General features: G+C 67.4%; 6 protein-coding genes across 6 annotated transcripts; 2 read left to right on the top strand and 4 right to left on the bottom strand.

The window, feature by feature from the left end:
- Window positions 1–528: 528 nt before the first annotated feature.
- RHOBADRAFT_45944 (uncharacterized protein) lies at window positions 529–2,793 on the bottom strand (the record flags this gene model as incomplete). Its single annotated transcript, XM_018414691.1, has 8 exons — window positions 529–623; window positions 705–1,017; window positions 1,093–1,162; window positions 1,233–1,243; window positions 1,326–1,910; window positions 1,979–2,401; window positions 2,471–2,690; window positions 2,783–2,793. The coding sequence occupies 8 exons, from the start codon at window positions 2,791–2,793 to the stop codon at window positions 529–531; spliced, it is 1,728 nt and encodes a 575-aa protein (XP_018269418.1).
- Window positions 2,794–3,305: 512 nt separating this feature from the next.
- Window positions 3,306–6,764, bottom strand: RHOBADRAFT_55121 (uncharacterized protein; the record flags this gene model as incomplete). Its single annotated transcript, XM_018417675.1, has 8 exons — window positions 3,306–3,641; window positions 3,713–4,181; window positions 4,256–5,244; window positions 5,317–5,613; window positions 5,690–5,756; window positions 6,122–6,194; window positions 6,309–6,518; window positions 6,590–6,764. The coding sequence occupies 8 exons, from the start codon at window positions 6,762–6,764 to the stop codon at window positions 3,306–3,308; spliced, it is 2,616 nt and encodes an 871-aa protein (XP_018269417.1).
- Window positions 6,765–6,984: 220 nt separating this feature from the next.
- On the bottom strand, window positions 6,985–7,786 carry RHOBADRAFT_66793 (uncharacterized protein). Its single transcript, XM_018419084.1, has 3 exons — window positions 7,569–7,786; window positions 7,315–7,497; window positions 6,985–7,214 (listed from the first exon to the last, which is right to left on the bottom strand). Exons 1-3 carry the CDS (start codon window positions 7,743–7,745, stop codon window positions 7,053–7,055), a joined length of 522 nt encoding a protein of 173 aa, XP_018269416.1. The 5' UTR covers window positions 7,746–7,786; the 3' UTR covers window positions 6,985–7,052.
- A 111-nt stretch (window positions 7,787–7,897) lies between these two features.
- On the bottom strand, window positions 7,898–10,450 carry RHOBADRAFT_66792 (uncharacterized protein). Its single transcript, XM_018419083.1, has 10 exons — window positions 10,372–10,450; window positions 9,986–10,080; window positions 9,831–9,913; window positions 9,483–9,740; window positions 9,294–9,389; window positions 9,020–9,216; window positions 8,793–8,910; window positions 8,497–8,695; window positions 8,212–8,356; window positions 7,898–8,098 (listed from the first exon to the last, which is right to left on the bottom strand). The coding sequence occupies exons 1-10, from the start codon at window positions 10,413–10,415 to the stop codon at window positions 8,005–8,007; spliced, it is 1,329 nt and encodes a 442-aa protein (XP_018269415.1). The 5' UTR covers window positions 10,416–10,450; the 3' UTR covers window positions 7,898–8,004.
- Window positions 10,451–10,857: 407 nt separating this feature from the next.
- Window positions 10,858–12,893, top strand: RHOBADRAFT_45940 (uncharacterized protein; the record flags this gene model as incomplete). The annotated part of the gene is made up of 9 exons (XM_018414690.1): window positions 10,858–10,996; window positions 11,059–11,154; window positions 11,233–11,369; window positions 11,450–11,546; window positions 11,620–11,911; window positions 11,995–12,291; window positions 12,383–12,415; window positions 12,489–12,568; window positions 12,694–12,893. The coding sequence occupies 9 exons, from the start codon at window positions 10,858–10,860 to the stop codon at window positions 12,891–12,893; spliced, it is 1,371 nt and encodes a 456-aa protein (XP_018269414.1).
- Window positions 12,894–13,639: 746 nt separating this feature from the next.
- RHOBADRAFT_55117 (glycosyltransferase family 4 protein) lies at window positions 13,640–17,195 on the top strand (the record flags this gene model as incomplete). The annotated part of the gene is made up of 8 exons (XM_018417674.1): window positions 13,640–14,449; window positions 14,532–14,654; window positions 14,720–14,845; window positions 14,922–15,509; window positions 15,596–16,516; window positions 16,620–16,825; window positions 16,909–17,007; window positions 17,093–17,195. 8 exons carry the CDS (start codon window positions 13,640–13,642, stop codon window positions 17,193–17,195), a joined length of 2,976 nt encoding a protein of 991 aa, XP_018269413.1.
- Window positions 17,196–17,517: the final 322 nt, after the last annotated feature.

The raw sequence follows: 17,517 nt of genomic DNA, 5'->3' as shown, positions 1-17,517 counted from the left end.
TCCTCCTCGTACTAGATCTCTGTCGTCCTCGGTTGGTTGTTGTCATCCCTGCGGGGCGTCGGCGTTGCTCCCCATCCTCTGTGTCGATCTTTTCGTAGCTTTAGAGCGCCTCTCATCTCGTCGTACTTAGCCGTGCACTCTGTCGACCTCTGTAGCGAGAGTGAGAGCATGAGAGCTCGTGCACAGGGATCTCTCGAGGCCAAAGAGCAGGCGCGAGAGCGGAAAAGGAGGGAAGAGAGGCTCGCTCGGACCCTCTCTCGCAGGTCTCTGCCCTCGCCGCTCTGCCCTGCTCCACCGTGCTCCTGGTACAGACGCTTCCCTCTCCTCGTGCCCCTCTGACAGCGTGTCGGGCGCGCCCACTCTCGCCACTTCTCGAACCAGGCAGCATGCTCGCTCGAAGCCGTCGACTTGGGAAGGTCGACCTCGTCGAAAAGACTCGCTCTGCAGCTCACTCTCGCAAGATAGCTGGACGGCACACACACAGCGTTGCACTCAGACTCGACTCGTCTCCTGCCTGCCGATCGAGAGCTACGCCAACTGCTCGCCCACCGCCCTCTCGCTGCAGAACCCGAGGCGTGCGATGATTTCGTCGACGACGGGGTCGATGGCTTCTGTGCGCAGGACTGTCACACGTGGAGGACGGTCAGTGACCTTGATGGAACGAGGCAGGCTCCGAGGGGAGAGAGAAAGGTAGCTGGACGCACAGTGGGTCCCGTCGAAGAGGCGAATGTCGTCCTGCATGGGCCTCGAGTACTGCTCGACGTCGACGATCTCCCACTCACCCTGCTCGTGGGCGATCCGACGAAGCTCCTCGCTCCATCTGTGCATGCGCGGACCGGTGCGGCAGTCGTTGCGGCCGATTTCCGGCGGGAACGAGGGCAAGGTGAAGAGAAGAAGGGACCGCGACTTTCGGGTCGGGCAGGTGCGCAGCAGGTCGGCGAGGTCGTGTAGGCGAGTCTCGACGTGCTTGACCCACTGCGATGTCGGCGCGCACTTGAAGCACGCCGGATGAGAGCCCTGTTGGGCGAGGACGACGAGGTCGAAGGTCAGGCCCGCGTGACGGGCAGGCTCGAGGGGACGAGAGGGACGCACCGTGCTCAAGGTAATCGAGTCGAACTGGTCGAGGTAGTCGCAGCTGAGCTTTTGGTCGAAGTACGAGTCCCTGCGGACGTGCGGCAGCAGAAGTTAGTCGACCGGGCGCGGCGAGATCGACTCGAGCGGCTCGTGCGCACCATTTGAAGTACTGCGAGCGGCTCTGTGTCAGTGCTGTCGACAGGTTTTGGCTCGAGAGAGGGGCAGAGAGAGAGAGAGAGGAGCCGACGCACGAGACCAAGGTTCTCAAACGTCGAGTTCTTCAGCAGGTCCTTCGGGCTCTCGAGCGCAAAGTCGTCGTGCCCCTCGAGTCGCCACTTGATGACGTCGTAAGCGACTCGAGCGTGGCTGTCGCCGAGGAAGAGCGCCTTGTGGCGGCTCGCGAGACAGGGCGAGTGGTCGACGAAGCGCACGCCGGCGTGGTCCATCGAGCACGACGGCCGGTGATACGTGTACAGGCCGGCGGACGCTCGCCGCTCTGCCGTCGCACGCGTCGACTCGGGGAGACGAGCTTGTGGATGGGCGAGGGCGTAGTGCGGCAGGGGCAGGTAGGCGCCGGCGAAAGACGAGGTCGAGTTGCACGGCGGAAGAGGCGTCGGACGGGCCCGCTCGACGGCGTTGCCGAGAGAAGATGGTGCGTCGAACGACGACAGGGAGACGACAAGCTCGTCCGGGACGAGGCGCGGCGGCATGTACGGCGCGCAGCTCGACGGGCACAGATCGACCTTGAGAGGGCCCTCGAGGAGAGGTAGTCGTGCGAGGACGGGAGCAGGCCGCGTCGTGACGACCTCGCGAGGCTCCTTGAAGCCCTCGTAGTCCTGCGGGTGTTCGTAGAGCTTAGGACGAGGCGGGCAAGGCGAGAGAAGGGAGCGAGGTCCGTGCGCACCTCGTGCAGGAGCTCGACCGTGATCCAGACGGGGCCCGCGTTGACGAGGTTGAACCGGTAGGCGTACGAGCAGTTGCCGAGGTACTCGCTCGGGACGTCGAGGAGCTGCCGCTCGGCGCCCTCGACTGAGACGGCAAACGTATCCGAGCCGAGCCGCGACTTGATCCACTGGTTCAGGTCCTCGTCGAGCGACGGCTCGATCTCGTACTCAGCGCGCCTGCAACGCTCGACGTCGGTACGAGAGATGACGACCTCGAACGAGTTGCAGGTCGACAGGTCGTGAATGAGCGCCAAGGTGAACGAGGGCGACAAGGTCGGGACGACGAACGTGCTCGACCTGCGCTCAAGCGAGGACGTGGCGGACCGAGGGGCGAACGGGTCGGGACAGGTATATGGTCGAGACGTGTCGAGCGTGACCATGAACTGCGGAACGAGTGACTGTGAGTCGACTTTCTCGAAGGACGACGTGTCTGAGTTGGGGAAAAAGCTCACGTAGACGGCGGCGGCGAAGCAGAGCAGTCCGAGTCGGCCTGCCCACACGATATTGCGACGCCTGGAAGCCCACGACGAGGCGCTCGGCGAGTACGGCGGCGCCGGGTGGTTGCGCACGCCGGGTGCGTCGTCGTCGACTCGCACGTTGTCGACCTCGGGCGACGCGCAGCTCTTGTCGGTCGAGCACGGCGACCCGATCAACGTGTCGGTCTCTGCAGGGCTGCGAGGCCAGGCAAGAGTGTGAGCACGCCGACGCGTCGCGACGAACGCGCAGAGCGAGGTGGGGAAGGGGAGGAGGAGAGAGGGACGCACTCGATCGTCATGGGTGGCTCTGTCGCTCGAGACAGCTGCTTGAAGAGTGTGAGAAGAAACGAAGCTCAGGCGAGAGCGAAGTGAAGAGACGGCGAGGCAGAGGCGGTCAAGAAAGAGCCGAACTCTGTCGACGACGCGCCTGGGCTCGGGACGGCGACGAGTGCTCGAGGTACGCTGCGCCAGTTTCGAGTCTCTCGCTCCGTGCGAAAGGCGTTACTGGCGGCACCGAGCGCAAAGCGGCGTGCAGAGGAAAAGAGGGAAGTGTCGAGCAGGCGGTCCGAGCGTCGAGGAACGGCTCGTCTCGCTCGGGCTCGACGAAGACGGGGACGAGGCAGGCTTTCAGCCCGCTCACCGTGCCACAGTAGGGTCGTGACATCTGTTCAAGCGGATCTACGGCGCCTCCTCTGCCGTTAAGCACTCGTCCTCCTGACCCTCCCGCAGGACCACCTTCCGGCGCCCGCTCCTCACCCTCTCCCCGCCTCGCGCCCACCCGCCGCTGCGCCGATCCAGCCGTCTCGGCGGCTCACGTCCCCCGCTGCCACCCCCACCTCGAGTCCTGCGCCTCGTAGGCGCGGTCCCGCTCGATCTGGAGGTCCCACTCGCGAGGCGGCGGCCGACCGCTCGTCGACGACGACTTGTGCTGCGCGTGCCGAGGGGCGGCGTACTGTGAGTGCGGCACTGTGTCGTACGGACGGTGGTCGAGCTGGGCGGTGGTGCGGGCGGTGGAGGAACGGCGAGGGGAAGCCGTCGTCGGCGTCGGCGAGCGCGAGCGCGGTCGCGTCGAGCGGTCGTCATCGCGAGGGCGGTGGGCACGACGCGTGTCGGCCGATTGGCGGCTGCGTGGGGCGGGCGAGTAGCTCTGTGCGTCGAGAGCAAGAGTCAGTTCACGATCGTCGACGACGACGACGAGCGAGCGGAATGAGGACTCACCCTCTCGTCCCTCCTGCGGCTGTCCCGCCCCTTCTCCTTGCGGCTCGTCTCGTCTCGACCATCGCGGCGCCTGCCCTTGCCCCTGCCCTCGCCCCGACCCTTCTCGTGCCGGCTCCCCTCGCGCTCCCTCGAGCGCGAGCGACCGCGGCGGTCCCTGCCGCCGCCACGCTCGTGCCCGTCCGACTCGCGCTCGCGTCCAGAGCGGTGCCGCGAGTCCTCCCTGCTCGACCTCGGCGCGCTCGACCAGCGCGTGCCCGACTGCTCGCCGAGCCCGTTGCTCGCGAGGACCTTCTCGACGAGCTGGCGAGCTTCGACGAGGCTCTGGCTCGTCGCGCCGGGGCCGAGCTCAAGACGGAGCGTAGTGCTGTCGAGCGCCGCCTCGACGACGAGCCGGACGCCCGTCGTCTGCGTGATGAAGTGGCCTCCCGCGTTCGCGCCGACGAAGCGCTCGATGGCTGACACCGGAATGCTGTGGGACGTGGCGATCAGTCGTCAGGGTCTGCATAGACGACGAGAGGCGGAAGGAGAAAAAGGGAGACGCACGGGATGCTGAGCGACGAGGCGTGCTCGACGCTCTCGGACGACGTGGTCGACGGATCGTGGCGGTGCGAGCGACCCGGCCTGCTCGCCCTCGGCGCTTGCGACGATCGAGGCGTGTCGATGCGCGAGGGCGGAGGCGAGAGGGAGGACGAGCGGGGAGGGGAACGGGAAGGGGAGCGGTCCGAGCGGCCCGACCGGCGGGGCGGGCTCGCCGACCTCGACGAGCGGCGACGTGCCGAGGTACGGGACGGCTCGTCGCGCGGGTACTCGTCGGGGCGCACGCTGCTGCGCGCCTCGGACGCGGGCCGCTCGGGCGGCGGGATACGGTAGTCGCGGCTCGTCGCCGACGGGTACGAGGCGCGCGAGTCGTTGCGCCACGCGCTCGGCACGGGCTGACCGCCGTACGGCACGGCGTCGCCCTGCTGGCGGCCGGGGTCGCGAGCGTAGTGCGGGGCGTTGCGCGTGCGAGCGTCGTGGGCCGCGTCGGTGAAGCGGTCGAGGAGCCACCAGCCGTCGACGCGCTCGAGGTTGACCTCGTCGTAGTCGGCCCAGCTCGACCCGGCCGCCTGACTCCGCATGCGCTCCCACGCGCCCCGCCGCACGTGCGCCGCGTCGCCGCCCTCGATCTTCTTGACCATGTCGAGCGCGAGCTGGATGGCGCGCCGGGTGCCGATGATGACGACGTAGGCGAGCTCGTCCTCGCGGATGAAGACCGAGAAGCTGCCGACGCCGCTGCGGAAGCGGATGTCGGTGGCGGTGCGGCCGCCGATCCCGACCAAGTGGCCGCCGCTGTTCGGGTACGGCAGGGCGGCAAAGTACTGGTACACGACGCGGTCGGGTGGCGGCGGCGAGGGGCGAGGATAGGCGACGCGGCGCATGTCGAAGTTGTCGAACATCTTCTGGGAGCGAGGCGTGAGGGGTGGAGGAGGGGGCTGTGCGTCAAGAAGGGGAGGTGCGGCGTGGTAGGGGCGGGTAGTCGTCGAACGAGGTTCCTGTCGAGGTCGACACTTCCACAGTCAGTACACCGTCATGAGAGTGAATCTCAAGAGAGACTAGAGACGCACCTCGAAGCCGGCAATGTCGGAGCGGAACTCCTCCTGGTCGACCTCGGGCATGACCTCGCGCTCGCGCTCCTTGACGACCTCGCCCGACATGCCCTCGCCGCTCATCTCGACCGTCGTCGACCTCGCCCGACCTGTGCCCGTGCCCATGCCCTTGACCTCGCTCATCTTGGCGTCGTCGTCGCCCGCCGAGTCGCCGCGCCTGCCACGGTCGCTCCCCTCGCTCAACTCGTGCTGGCCCGCCGCCGTGCTGTGCTGCTGATGGTCGCTGGCGGTGTCGAGGTGCTCGCCGGAGGCGTGCTGAGCGATGTCGTCGTCGGTGAGGTGGGAGCGGGCGGGACTTGGCGAGCGGCGCGAGTGGGACGAGAGAGACGACAGGGTGCTGAGGGGCGAGCTGGGGCACTGTGCCGGTGCCATGCCCGCTGTGGGTGGCTGCGCCCGTGCTGTGAGGGCGAGAGTGAATGAGGTGGAGGAGGTAGAGGGAGGCGGACGGGGGCGAAAGGCGGGGGAAACCTCGAGGAGGAGCGTGCGGTGGCCAAAACCCCGCCTCGCCCTCGTTCGCCTCGTCGACTCTTGCAAGCGAGCCAAGCCAGACGTTGCCAAGCGCAGGCTTTCATGCTCTCGGGAGAGACTCTCTCAGAGGCCGCCCACCGTGCGCGCAAAGAGGGCGCATCGGTGCACGGTCCTCGTCGACGACGACGACGACGACGAGCGACGAGCTACTCACTCTCGCGCCCACGCCGGCCCCTCGTTGCCGTACCGCTCTCGGTCTAGAGGCACACCGACTGGCCCTCGAGGTTGGGCGAACCGGCGCAACCGCTGTCGGAGGTACTTGCACTTCTTCTGCGCGAGGGCGAGTCGCGCGACGACGTTGTCGTAGGCTGCGCAGGGGACGAGGAGCACCGTGGCTGGGGATCAATCAGTGCGCGTCCGCCGTACTGGCACGAGAGGGTCGGGCGACGAGGGCGAGGAGAAGAGGAGAGGTCGAGGCGCACCTTGTTCGCCCGCCGTGTCTCCTGCCCCGTCTCGCTCGAGCGCTCGCCCCTGCTCGGCAGCTCGACGCTCGAGCCGCTCCACCTCGGCGTCCACGCTCGTGCAGAGCGCCCGCACGGCCTCCTCGGTCGCCTGCCGCGGCGCGTGGACGGCGACCCAGCAGGACGCGAGCGGCGGGATCGCGTGTTGCAGTGTAGCGCGGCGGTCGGGCTCTGCGGGTGCTCGAGATAGGTCAGCTGCCTGTCGTAGGAGAAGAAGGAGAGGAAGAGGAAGGAGGACGCACCGCTGTAGCCCGCCGTCGTTCCCTCTCCTCGCTCGACCTCGCGCCAGTGCTCCTCGAGCGCAGACAGGTCGCGCCGGTCGATCGGGGCACGCATCGCCCGTAGAGGGTCGCGAAAGGCCTTGACGCAGCGCGAGAAGACGGAGCGACGACCAGGCTCGTAGGCGGAAAGCGCCATCGGCTCGAGGAGGTCGGTCGCCGGCGAGGACGACGTGCGAGGGAGGCAGAGGAGACCAGGCAAGAAAGCGAGAGTCAAGCAGAGCCTCACTCGATGAAAAGGAGCGCAAAAAGCCGGGACGAGAAGCGGAAAACAGCGGGGCGAGCACAAACGCCTCGAGGACGAGAGGCGGTGCTCGTCCGTCGCGCGAGTTGTGCCGCGGTCTCGCCGTCGCCTACCCGACCAAAGTGCACTGCTTTGTTTTCATGCGCCAGTCTCCCTCTTCGCCGTCGTGCCCGCCGTCGTCCTTCAGACGACGGTCAGCTTGACGGCGACGTTGCCCTCGACAGCGCGCGAGTAGGGGCACATCTTGTGCGCCTCCTCGACGAGCTTCTGGATCTGCTCGTCATTGAGGCCGACCTCCTTGAGGGGCGCGGCGTGGATGTTGAGCTCGACGGCGAGGAGGAAGCCCTGCGAGAAGACGAGAGGGGAAGGGGAGGGACACGAGGAAAGTGGTCAGCGACTCGCGCTCGAGGCGTCACACGTCGTGAGACGAGAGAGCAGCACGCACAGCGACCTTGTCGTCGGCGTCCTTGCCGATGCTCACGACGGCGTCGACCTTGGTCGACTTGGGGAGCGGCTTGGCGCCCTTGTTGAGGTTGCCGTGCGTCGCACCCATCGCCGAGAGGTAGCACGTCGCGTACGCGGCGCCCCAAAGTTCTTCGGGGTTGTGCTGCGCGCCCTTGCCGCCGAGCTGAAGGAGCAAGCCGTCAGTGCGCCGTCCTGGGAGAGGAGAAGGAGGAGGAGGAGGAGAGGTGAGCGCACCTCCTTGGGCATGTCCATCTTGAGCTCGAGCCCAGACTCGGTCTTGATCGTGCCCGCAGCCCTCGATCCGGTCGCAGTCGACGTCGTCGTGTAGATGGGCGAGACGGTCGAGAGGAGGCGAGGGTGAACCTGCGAGGCGACGCGGCGGGGGACGGTGCGGGCGAGAGTGCGGAGCATGGTGGACGAGGAGCAGCGAGTAGGGTGCGGGTGCTGCTGTGTAGCTGAGTGCGCGTTGAGGGAGGAGGAGGGGAGCTCGTCGTCGCAGCTCCACCTCGGGTCTCACAAATTCCGCACGCTCGCGCTCTCGGTTGCTCTCGACGGCGCTCAAGGACGGGCCCAGAGTACAGATGCAATTGCGAGAACCTATGTGCGCGACGGCTCCTTCCCCCGAATTCCTCCCGAAGCTCTATGTCGACGACGGCGCGAGAGGCTGCGCTCAGCCCTCCTTGACGACCTCGGTGATGGCGTTGCGGATGATGTCGCAGCCCTTGGCCATGTCCTCCTTCGAGATGTTGAGGGGCGGGATGAAGCTGTGGTCGGGAGAGGTCGGCGAGGGGGGGGGAGGAGGCGGGCGAGACGGCAAGGTCAGTACGCCGTACAGGATGAGAGCGCGACAGAAAGAGAGAGAGAGAGCGGGACGCACCGGATCGTCTGGTACACGCTCGTCGTGAGGACGAGGAGGTCCTTCTCGAGGCACTTGTTCTGGACCCGGCTCGCCATGTTGGCGGGCACCTTGCCCTGCGCGGGCGTGTACCGGTCCGTCGGCGACTTGAACTCGACGCCGACCACTGCGAGGGAGAGTGACCAACGAGAGTCAGTATCGCGCTCGCCGTGACGAGCAACTTCGAGCGTCGCAAGGAGCGAGTCGATCCGAACGCGACTGCCGCAGGATCGACCCGCTCGCGCGACGAGGGAAAGCTGGACGCACTCAGTCCGAGCCCGCGAACCTCGGCGATCGTGTCGCCAATGACCGGGTCGGCCTTGAGGTCGTTGAACAGGCCAAAGATCTCGTGCGAGCGCGCGTCGATGTTCTCAAAGACGCCCTCGGTCCTGAACGCGTCCTGGACGGCGCACGCAGCGGCGCAGCTGACGGCGTTGGCGGCGTACGTGCCGCCCTGGGAGCCGGCCTGTGGACGAGGGAGCGTGTCAGTACGTGCACTACGAGGCCCGGAACGGCAGTCGGGCAGGGGGGACCGCTCGACAAGAGGCTCGTGGGCGACGCACCGGCTGCTTGTCCATGAGCTCCTTGCGCGACACGATGCCTGACAGCGGGAAGCCGTTGGCGATGCCCTTGGCGATGACCATGATGTCGGGGCGGACCTCGGGCCAGTGCTCGATGGCGCTGCGGGCGAGGGGCGCGAGGGCGTCAGTCGATGTTGGCGACGGAAACGCCGAGCGGCGCAGAGCCACGGCTTCGAAAGAACGGAGAGGGAGGGAGCATCAAGACGCACAAGTACTTGCCCGTGCGGCCGAACCCGGTCTGGACCTCGTCGATGATGAGGAGGATGCCGTGCTCGTCGCAGATGCGGCGCAGGCCCTCGAGGTAGCCCTTGGGCGCCGGAATGTAGCCGCCCTCGCCGAGAACAGGCTCGATGATGAGCGCGGCCGTGTCGCGCGGTGCAGTCTCCTGCTTGAGGAGGAGCTCGAGCTGCGGGAGGGCGAGAAGGACGAGTGAGTGCCTCGCTCGACTCTGGCTCGACGAACAGGGGGATAGGCAGGACGCACGCGGTAGAGGGCGTTCTCGACGAGGTCCTCGTTGGCGGTGGTGTGCGGGAGGCCGAGCTGGTGCCAGTACGGGTAGGGCGTGGTGAAGACGCCGGGCTGCGGGAGGAGAGGGAGGAGGTCAGTGCTCCTGTTCCGGTCCGCCTCATCGGGCTCGTCCTCGACGGGCTCAAGAGAAGTCGCTCGACGCACCATGAGCGGAGCGTAGCCGGCGCCGTAGATCGTCTTGCTCTTGGTGAGCGCCATCGTGCCGAACGTCCGGCCATGGTACGAGCCCTGGACGACGATGATGTTCTGCTTGCCCGTCGCGTGGCGCGCGAGCTTGATCGATGCCTCAACGGCCTCGGCGCCGCTGTTCCAGAAGAAGAACGAGTCGAGGCTCTTGTGCGGCATGACGGGGAGGAGCTTCTGGATGAGCTCGATCTGCGGCTTGTTGTAGCCGAGGTTGATCTGTGGCGGCGGGAGCAGACGGTGAGCAGTTGCTCTCTGGACTATGTGCGAGAGCTTGCGGCGCGCGGAACGAGAAGGGGTGGGACGCACCTGGCCGTGGGTGAGGGTGCCGACCTGCTCCTGCGCCTGCTTGGTGACGCCCGGGTGGCAGTGGCCGAGGTTGGTCACGCCGACTACAGGGGCGGGACATTGTCAGCTCACGATCAGGATGGCCCGACCCGCACAAAGAGAGAGGGTGGACGCACTGCCGCAGGTAAAGTCGAGGATGGTGCGGCCGCACTCGGTCTTGAGGTACGAGCCCTTGCCCTCGGTCATGACCATCTCGGTGAAGCGCCCGACACTGCGCAAAGGGGAGATGCGGCGCGCAAGGAGAGAGGGAGGGGAGGCAAGGGCGAGGTGAGCGCGTGATCTTATTGAGAACGGGGCGAGGATGCTCCTCGGACGAGAGGTGGCCACACGGGCCGCCAGGTCGCGCGCGACGTTCGGTGAGAGCTCCTGCACGCCATCGGCACGCTCTAGACCGCCCACAGGCGCACCGCGAGCTGCGGTGGTCGACGTGCGCCAACCGGCCGACTCGTCCGTGGCGTGGCGCTCGAGACGGCGAGGAAGAGGTGGGAGACGAGCGGCTCACCCCTTGGCGACGTGCTTGGCACCGACAGCAGCGAGGGAGGCCATGCTTGCGGTAGCTGAGTGTGGTGGTGAGGGAGGAGGAGGAGCGGCGGAGGCTGCCGACGACGACGAGCCAAAGTTGACTTGGTGGGCGTCGAGCGCGACTGCGGCTCGTTTGCCTGCAAAGCTCCGCCCTGCCGACCCTTTTCTTCCTGCCCTTCCGAGGCCTCCCCACTCGTCTCGTGATAGCAGCTCGTAACAGAGCGGGGCGGCGAGTCGGCGCCGCGAAAAAAAGATTGGCCCACTCGCAACTCACTCTGCGCCTCTTCGAGCAGGGCACCCGGAAGCTGTGCAAGCGCGTGCTCGTCAGACGCGCTGGATCGAACGAGCGAGGGCGAGAAAGGCGCGACGGCCCCACCTCCGCCGCGCTCGCCGACGACGGCTTGACTCTCGCTCGCTCCCTGCCTGCACCAGCTCGTGCGGCTTTCGTGCGCACACGCTGCGCTGCATGTCGGCTTCCATCGAGCTGCAGCCGCTCGAGCGCACGCCGACCACCGCCTCGTCGTCGCGAACGACCGACAAGCTCGCCGACCCGCTTGCCGACGAGCCTGCAGCACCAGTCGAGGGACCGCCGGCGCACAAAGAAGGTGCGTCACCGCTCTCGCGACCTGTCGCCAGACGCCCCCCGACCTGACGATTGCGCCCGCAGCCTTCTCGTCCTACCCCGACGGCGGCATCCTCGCGTGGTCGCAAGTCGCAGCGTGCTTTACCCTGTTCTTCACCACGGTTGGAGGCATCTACAGCTGTACGTCCCCCACATGTCGCGAGGCGGTCGAGGCAGACTGCGCACGAGACGGTAGCTGACCTCGTCGTTCGCGCGCAGGGGGCGTCTTTCAAGATGCGCTCGTAACGGCCGACGTCGCGTCCGCCTCGACCCTCGCCTTTGTCGGCTCGACCCAGGCGACGATGCAGGCCATCCTCGCGATCCCGATCAGCCGGCTCATCGCCGTATACGGACCGGTGCGCCCCCTTCTTCCCTTCCCCTCCTTCTTTCCCTCGAGCCTCGACTTGACGACACACTGACGTCCTCTCTCCTGTAGCGTTGGGTTGCTGTCGCAGGGACGGCGTGTACTGCACTCGGCCCGCTCCTCGCGAGCTTCTGTACCCGCAGCGTGCCCGGCCTTCTCATCACCGAGGGTGCGTGCGCTCGTCTTCCTCTGCCCGGTCCGTCGGCTCTCGACCTGACCCTCATTACTCCTCGCCGAGACAGGTCTCGTGTTCGGCATCGGCGAGGCGTGCTGCTTCTTCTGCGCGGCGACGCTCCCGTCCATGTACTTCAGCTCGCGACGCAACGTCGCGACGGGCATCGTCTACTCGGGCGCCGGCATCGGCGGCGCCGTCCTCAGCATCACGACGAGTGCCCTCTTGCAGCGTACCAGCCTCGGGTGGACGTTCCGCAGCCTCGCCCTCATCATGCTCGGGCTCAACCTGCCGGCGTCGCTCGCGCTCAAGAGTCGCCTCGAGCGGCAACCTCTGCGCGGTGGCGGCAAGCGGTTCGACTGGTGCGTCTGCCTGTCCGTCGTGAGGAGCGTCGACGGAGCCGTCTCCGACAGCACGAGGGACTGACGAGCTCGTACGCGCGCAGGGCCATCTTTCGCGACGCCAACTTCGTCCTCCTCCTCGTCGGCACCTCCATTGCACTTTTTCCATTGTTCGTAGCGCCGTTCTTCTTGCCGCTCTACGCGACGAGCGCCGGCTTCTCCAAGACGGCGGCAAGCTGGGTCCTGGCGGGCTTCAACCTGTCGAGCGCCGCCGGCCGGATCGCGTTCGGGCTGGGCGCCGACCGGTTCCTCGGCAGCCTCAACTCGCTCGTCATCTGCCTGTTCTTCAACGGACTGAGCTCCTTCGTCCTGTGGCCGTTTGCGAGCGCGCTCGGTCCTCTGTGCGTCCCTCTCGTTCTCCCTTTCCTCCCTTCCCCCGCCCGCACTGACCTCTTCCTCTCGCCTCTCCCCTCCTGCTCCTCCCGGTTGCAGCATCGCCTTTATCGTCGTCAACGGCGTTTGCGCGTGTGTGACGCGACTCTCTCTCTCGCTCTCTCGCCAAGCGAGCGCCAAACTGACCTGCTCGTCGTCCTCGCAGCGGCGGCACTTTCTCGCTCATCCCGGGCGTCCTCTCGTCGGTCTTTGGCTCGGCCCGACTGTCCGACATCTTCTCCATGAGTACGTCGAGCGCTTTCCTCGACGTCGCCTATGGTGGCTCGAGCCCCGTCACTGACTCTTTCCCCTCGGCCCTCTCCTCCCTCCCGCCCTCGCCTTCTCCCTCGCTCCTCGCCGCTCCCCCTCAGTCCTCTCCTTCTGGTCCGTCGGCTACTTCCTCGGCAGCCCCATCGCCGGGTACCTCTTGCAGGCCGGCGGCGGCGCCGCCCGAGGACCCGAGGCGTACCTCGCCGCCGTCCTGTACGCCGGCGCGCTCTCGACCGCGGCGTCGGCACTCGTGCTCGCCGTCAGGATCATCCAGAGTCGGCGCGTGTGGAAGAAGCTGTAGAACTTTCGTAGAAGAGCTCGTCGAGGAATCCGTCTTGCGCAGAGCGCGTCTCTCTTGTCGACCGTCGGCGACGGCGCGCCTCGTCTCTCAGGCTGCGTCGTTTTTGCTCGGCAGCTTGCGTGAGAGTTGCTGCGAGATGACTGCGTCGGCGCAAGCCCGGAAATGCGAGCGGACAAGCAGGAGAGGAAGAGCAAGAACCGCCGACCGCCGACCTCGCACGCGAGCCGCTCGGACCGCCAAGTTCAGCACTTGACGTGCGACCTGTCCAGACCGTTCGAGTCGCTCGGACTTCCGACGAGCGCGGATTGTGAGACTGCGAGGAGGATCAAGCGGGGCTCGCGTGGTGCCCAAGTCTGGCGGAGGCGAGAGGAACGCCGGGCAGGGGTTGAGCCAGATGAGCTTGCGTGCTACCGCTGCCCTAGCCACGAGCAGGATGGCCAGCAATAGCTCACACACGACGCCGCAGCGACGTCGGACGAGCGCACCTCCCGCCCCCGCGTCGCTCTCATCGTCGTCGTCCCGCCGCCTTGAACCGGACCTCCATCTCACCCCACCCTCGCTCTCGGCCGTCCAGCGCACGCATCTACGCGCCGTTCGAGCCCAGGTGCACTCGCCACGTGTGCTCGCCGCCGCGCCATCGCCCCTCGTCATCGTCGCCCACCTCGCCTCCGAGTCGCTCAACTCGTCGCCGCCCTGTCCAGGCTGCCCGCCCGCCTTGGCCCGCCACTAGCTGTCGCCGCACCGCCATGATCAGCCTTCCCGCACGCCCGAGGCGCACCACCATCGCGACCGGCGCGCGCTCGACGACGGCCCTCCTCGGCGGCGGCGGCGCAGCAGGACGGCCGGCCAACAAGGGCCGCCGACGCAAGTTGAGCGTGCCACTCGTCGTCCTCCTCGTCGTGCAAGGGCTCGTCCTGCGGCATTGGTGGGCCAGTCGCGACGACGACGGCGAGGGCACCAAGGCGGCCCTCGCGCGCATCTGGCCCTCGACCTGGGACCGCCCCGTCGGCGTCGGCCCGGGCACCACGTCGACGGCGCTGCGGCGGCGCAGCGACCGTGCCCTCGACGCCCCGTTCGCCCTGTCCGCCGATCCGCTCCCCGTCCACCACGTGCACGAGCAGATCCACTTCCACAACCACCCGCTGTCGCCGCACCGCCCGCCGCCCAACCAGTTCCTCCTGTCGCCCAAGGCCGTCTCGAGCGGGCTCCTCAAGCGCACCGCACCCGTCATCAGCATCGTCACGGCAACGCAGAACCCGCGCGCCATCATGCTCGAGACGGCGGCGTCGGTCCTCGGCCAGAGCCTGCAGAACGTCGAGTGGGTCATCGTCGACGACCACACGACCGACCCGGACTCGCTCGCCATGCTGCGCCAGATCGCGAGGGACCCGCGCGTCGTCATCGTGCCCAACACGGGCGCCAAGGGCCTGTCGGCGAGCCGCAACGTCGCCCTGCGGTGGATCCTGAGCGACGACAAGCTGAGGGCCGGGCGCCGGCCAAAGTACCTCGCCAGCCTCGACGACGACGACCTGTACGAGCTCACGGCCCTCGAGAAGGTGCGTCCCGACCGTTCTCCCCTCGTCGACTATCCCGTCCTCTCGCGCGCGCACTGACCTCGTCTCCCTCTTCCGCTCGCAGACGATCTGGATGCTCGAGTCGAACCCCGAGTGGGACCTCGGCGGGTTCCAGGTCATCAAGTTCAACGCCAACAACGAGACGGTCACGATGGGCCTGCACTCGGGCGCCGCCAACTTCTTCAACGTGCGTCCCTCGTCCTCCTCGCATGCCGCGCCGACAAGTACTGACACACCTTGCTCCCTCTGCAGGGCAACTTTGTCCCGAACGCCGCCATCTACACGACTCGCGCCGTCATCAACTCGGGGTGCGCGTACGACGACGTCAACTTTGCCGTCGGCGGCGAGGACTGGGACTTCTGGATGTGCCTCGCCGAGGTCCGTCCCGCCTTTGTCTCTCTCTCTGCCACTCTGTCCCTCGCACTCAGTCACTGACGCTCGACGTCTCGCGCAGCACGGCCACTGGGGCGGCACGGTGCCCGAGCCGCTGTACTGGTACCGCGGCAACCCGGCCGCGTTCCGCCAGTCGCGGTGGGGCAATATGTTCGTCGACGGCTTCTCGTCGCTCAAGCAGCGCATCCACGACAAGCACCCTGCGCTCGCCGAGCCGGGCCGGTTCCCCGACCCTCCTGTGCGCCCGTCGCGCCAGCTCGAGGCGATCGTATGGGACGCGCCGTTCGAGACGCACCTCGCGCGGTTCAAGAAGTCGATCATGTTCATCGTCCCGTGGCTGTACGTCGGCGGGGCCGACATCGGCGCGCTGCACCAGATCCAGCTGTTCGCCGAGCAGGGTTACCGCGTCACGATCGTGTGCACCCTGTACCGCAGCCCGCAAGGTGTCGAGCTCCGGCCCCAGGTCCTCCAGTACACGCACGACGTCCACGTCCTGCCGTCGTTCCTGCGCGCGAGCGACATCCCGCGCTACATCAAGTACCTCGTCCACTCGCGCGGCATCGAGGACGTCGTCATGAGCAACTCGCAGCTCGTGTACGAGATGCTGCCCGCGCTCGCCGAGCAGATGCCGCACGTCAAGTTTGTCGACGTGCGTCTCACGCTCTCTGTCCCTCTCGTAGTCATCGTCGGCCCGACCGTCCCTGACCGCCGCTTTGGCCCCCCTCCCTCGCGCAGTACCTCCACAACGAGGCGTACGACGGCTGGAAATCGGGCGGGTACCCGACGTTCTCGCTCATCTCGCAGCGGTTCCTGTCGCGCACCGTCACGTGCTCGTGGTACCTGCGCGACTGGCTCATCCAGCGCGGCCACACCAACCCGGACGCGATCGGCGTCGTCAAGCTCGGCATCGAGGTGGCCGACTTTGCGCCGGCCAACGCGACGACGCGAGCGCTCGCCAAGCGCGACCTCCTCGACGTGCCCGAGTCGACGGTCGTCATCTCGGTCGTCGGCCGCCTCGACCCGCAGAAGCGTTCGACGCTCGTGCCCGACATCGCCAACGCCCTGCGCCGGCTCGGCACCTTCACAAAGGGCGACTTCCTCGTCGTCATGCTCGGCGACGGCCCTCTCAAGGACGAGGTCAAGGCGCGCGTGTCCGAGTTCCACGTCGGCGACTTTGTGCGCCTCGTCGGCACGGTCGAGCACCCGCAGGCGTACCTCGCCGCGACCGACATCTTCCTCCTGCCGTCGATGAGCGAGGGCATCTCGATCGCCGTCGCCGAGGCCATGGCCATGGCCCTGCCCGTCGTCACTGCGCGGGCGGGCGCGCTCCCCGAGCAGCTCGGCGAGCTGCCGGGCCACGTCGTCGACAAGGCGCAGCTCGCCGGCGTCCTCGTCGACCACGTCCTCGACGCCGCTGTCGACGCGCCCCTATACGCCGACGAGCTGTACCGCCTCATCCAGGACCCCGAGCTGCGCGCCGAGTTTGGCGCCAACGGCCGCAAGAACGTCGAGTCGACGTTTGACTGGCGCAAGACGCTCGTCGGCATGCTTGGCGAGATCAAGAAGGCCGAGGTGGTCGACCTCAAGAAGGCGCGCTCGATGCCCAACCCAGCGGCCCACTTTGCGCTGCAGAACGTCCTCCTCGAGAACCACTCGGTGCGTCCGGCTCTCTCTCCCTCTCTTCCTCCTCCTCCCCTTGACGTCCCTGACCCTCTCTCGCCTTTGTCCTCGCCCCCTCGTCTCGCCTTGTCGCCCGCAGGAGACCGACTTTGCCGCCGCGCAGAGCGCCCTCAAGGCGCCGAACCGGTCGGGCGTCGGCAAGGACCTGCAGGAGCGCTGCGGCGAGACGTCGTCGGCCCTCACCGCCTGGATCGACTCGGTCGAGGCGCCGCAATCGTGCGCCAAGGGCGGCAAACTCGACGCGGCGACGCTGCAGCGCAGCGCCAAGTTCCAGTGTGGCGCATGGTGAGCTCGCTCGTTCTCCTCTCTTTCGCCCTCGCCCTCCCTTCTTCGTGCCTCGTCACTGACTCGCGTCCTCTCGTGCGCAGGTGCCTGTTCGACCTGACGACGGCGCTGTACGCCGGGTGGGCGTTCGACGGCCGGTGCTTCACGCCGTTCGACGACCTCTCGCCTGGCTGGTGCAAAGAGTGCGTCCCGCCCTTCCCTCGCCTCTTCTGCGTCTCTGCCTCAAGGTCGTCGAGACTTGGCTCTGACCGGTACGCAACCGCGCAGGTTCTGGTCGAGCCGGCCGAGCGGCGTACGCCTGCCCAAGGACATTGCGATCCGGCTCCTCGACGACGGCGAGGGCGACCTGGACGACGACGAGGACGACTAGGCTCGACTCGGAGGGGTCGAGCTGTGAGGGGGTGGGGCTGGGAGGCGAGAGAGGGGCAGCTGTCCGTGGTCGTTTGCGTTCGAGGGCGGCGAGGGTCGAGCGAGCGCGGTCTTTTTCTCTCTCTCTCTCTCGGTTTGTCCGGTCGGTGGTCCTCGTCTGTCGTGCTGTCCTTTGTCTTCGTTATTTGCATTGCATCCTAGAGCCGTTCCTGTCCACTCTCGCGTCGTCGCAGTCGTCGCCGGTCGTTGCGCTGCGCCAAAGTCGGACGACGCGACGAGGCGCGCGAAGCTGCACTTCGGCCTTCGTCCCCCTCGGTCTTCTC

Source organism: Rhodotorula graminis (genome assembly GCF_001329695.1).
Source record: "Rhodotorula graminis WP1 unplaced genomic scaffold RHOBAscaffold_11, whole genome shotgun sequence".
NCBI lineage: Eukaryota > Fungi > Basidiomycota > Microbotryomycetes > Sporidiobolales > Sporidiobolaceae > Rhodotorula > Rhodotorula graminis.
This window is presented reverse-complemented; position numbering and strand designations above follow the sequence as displayed.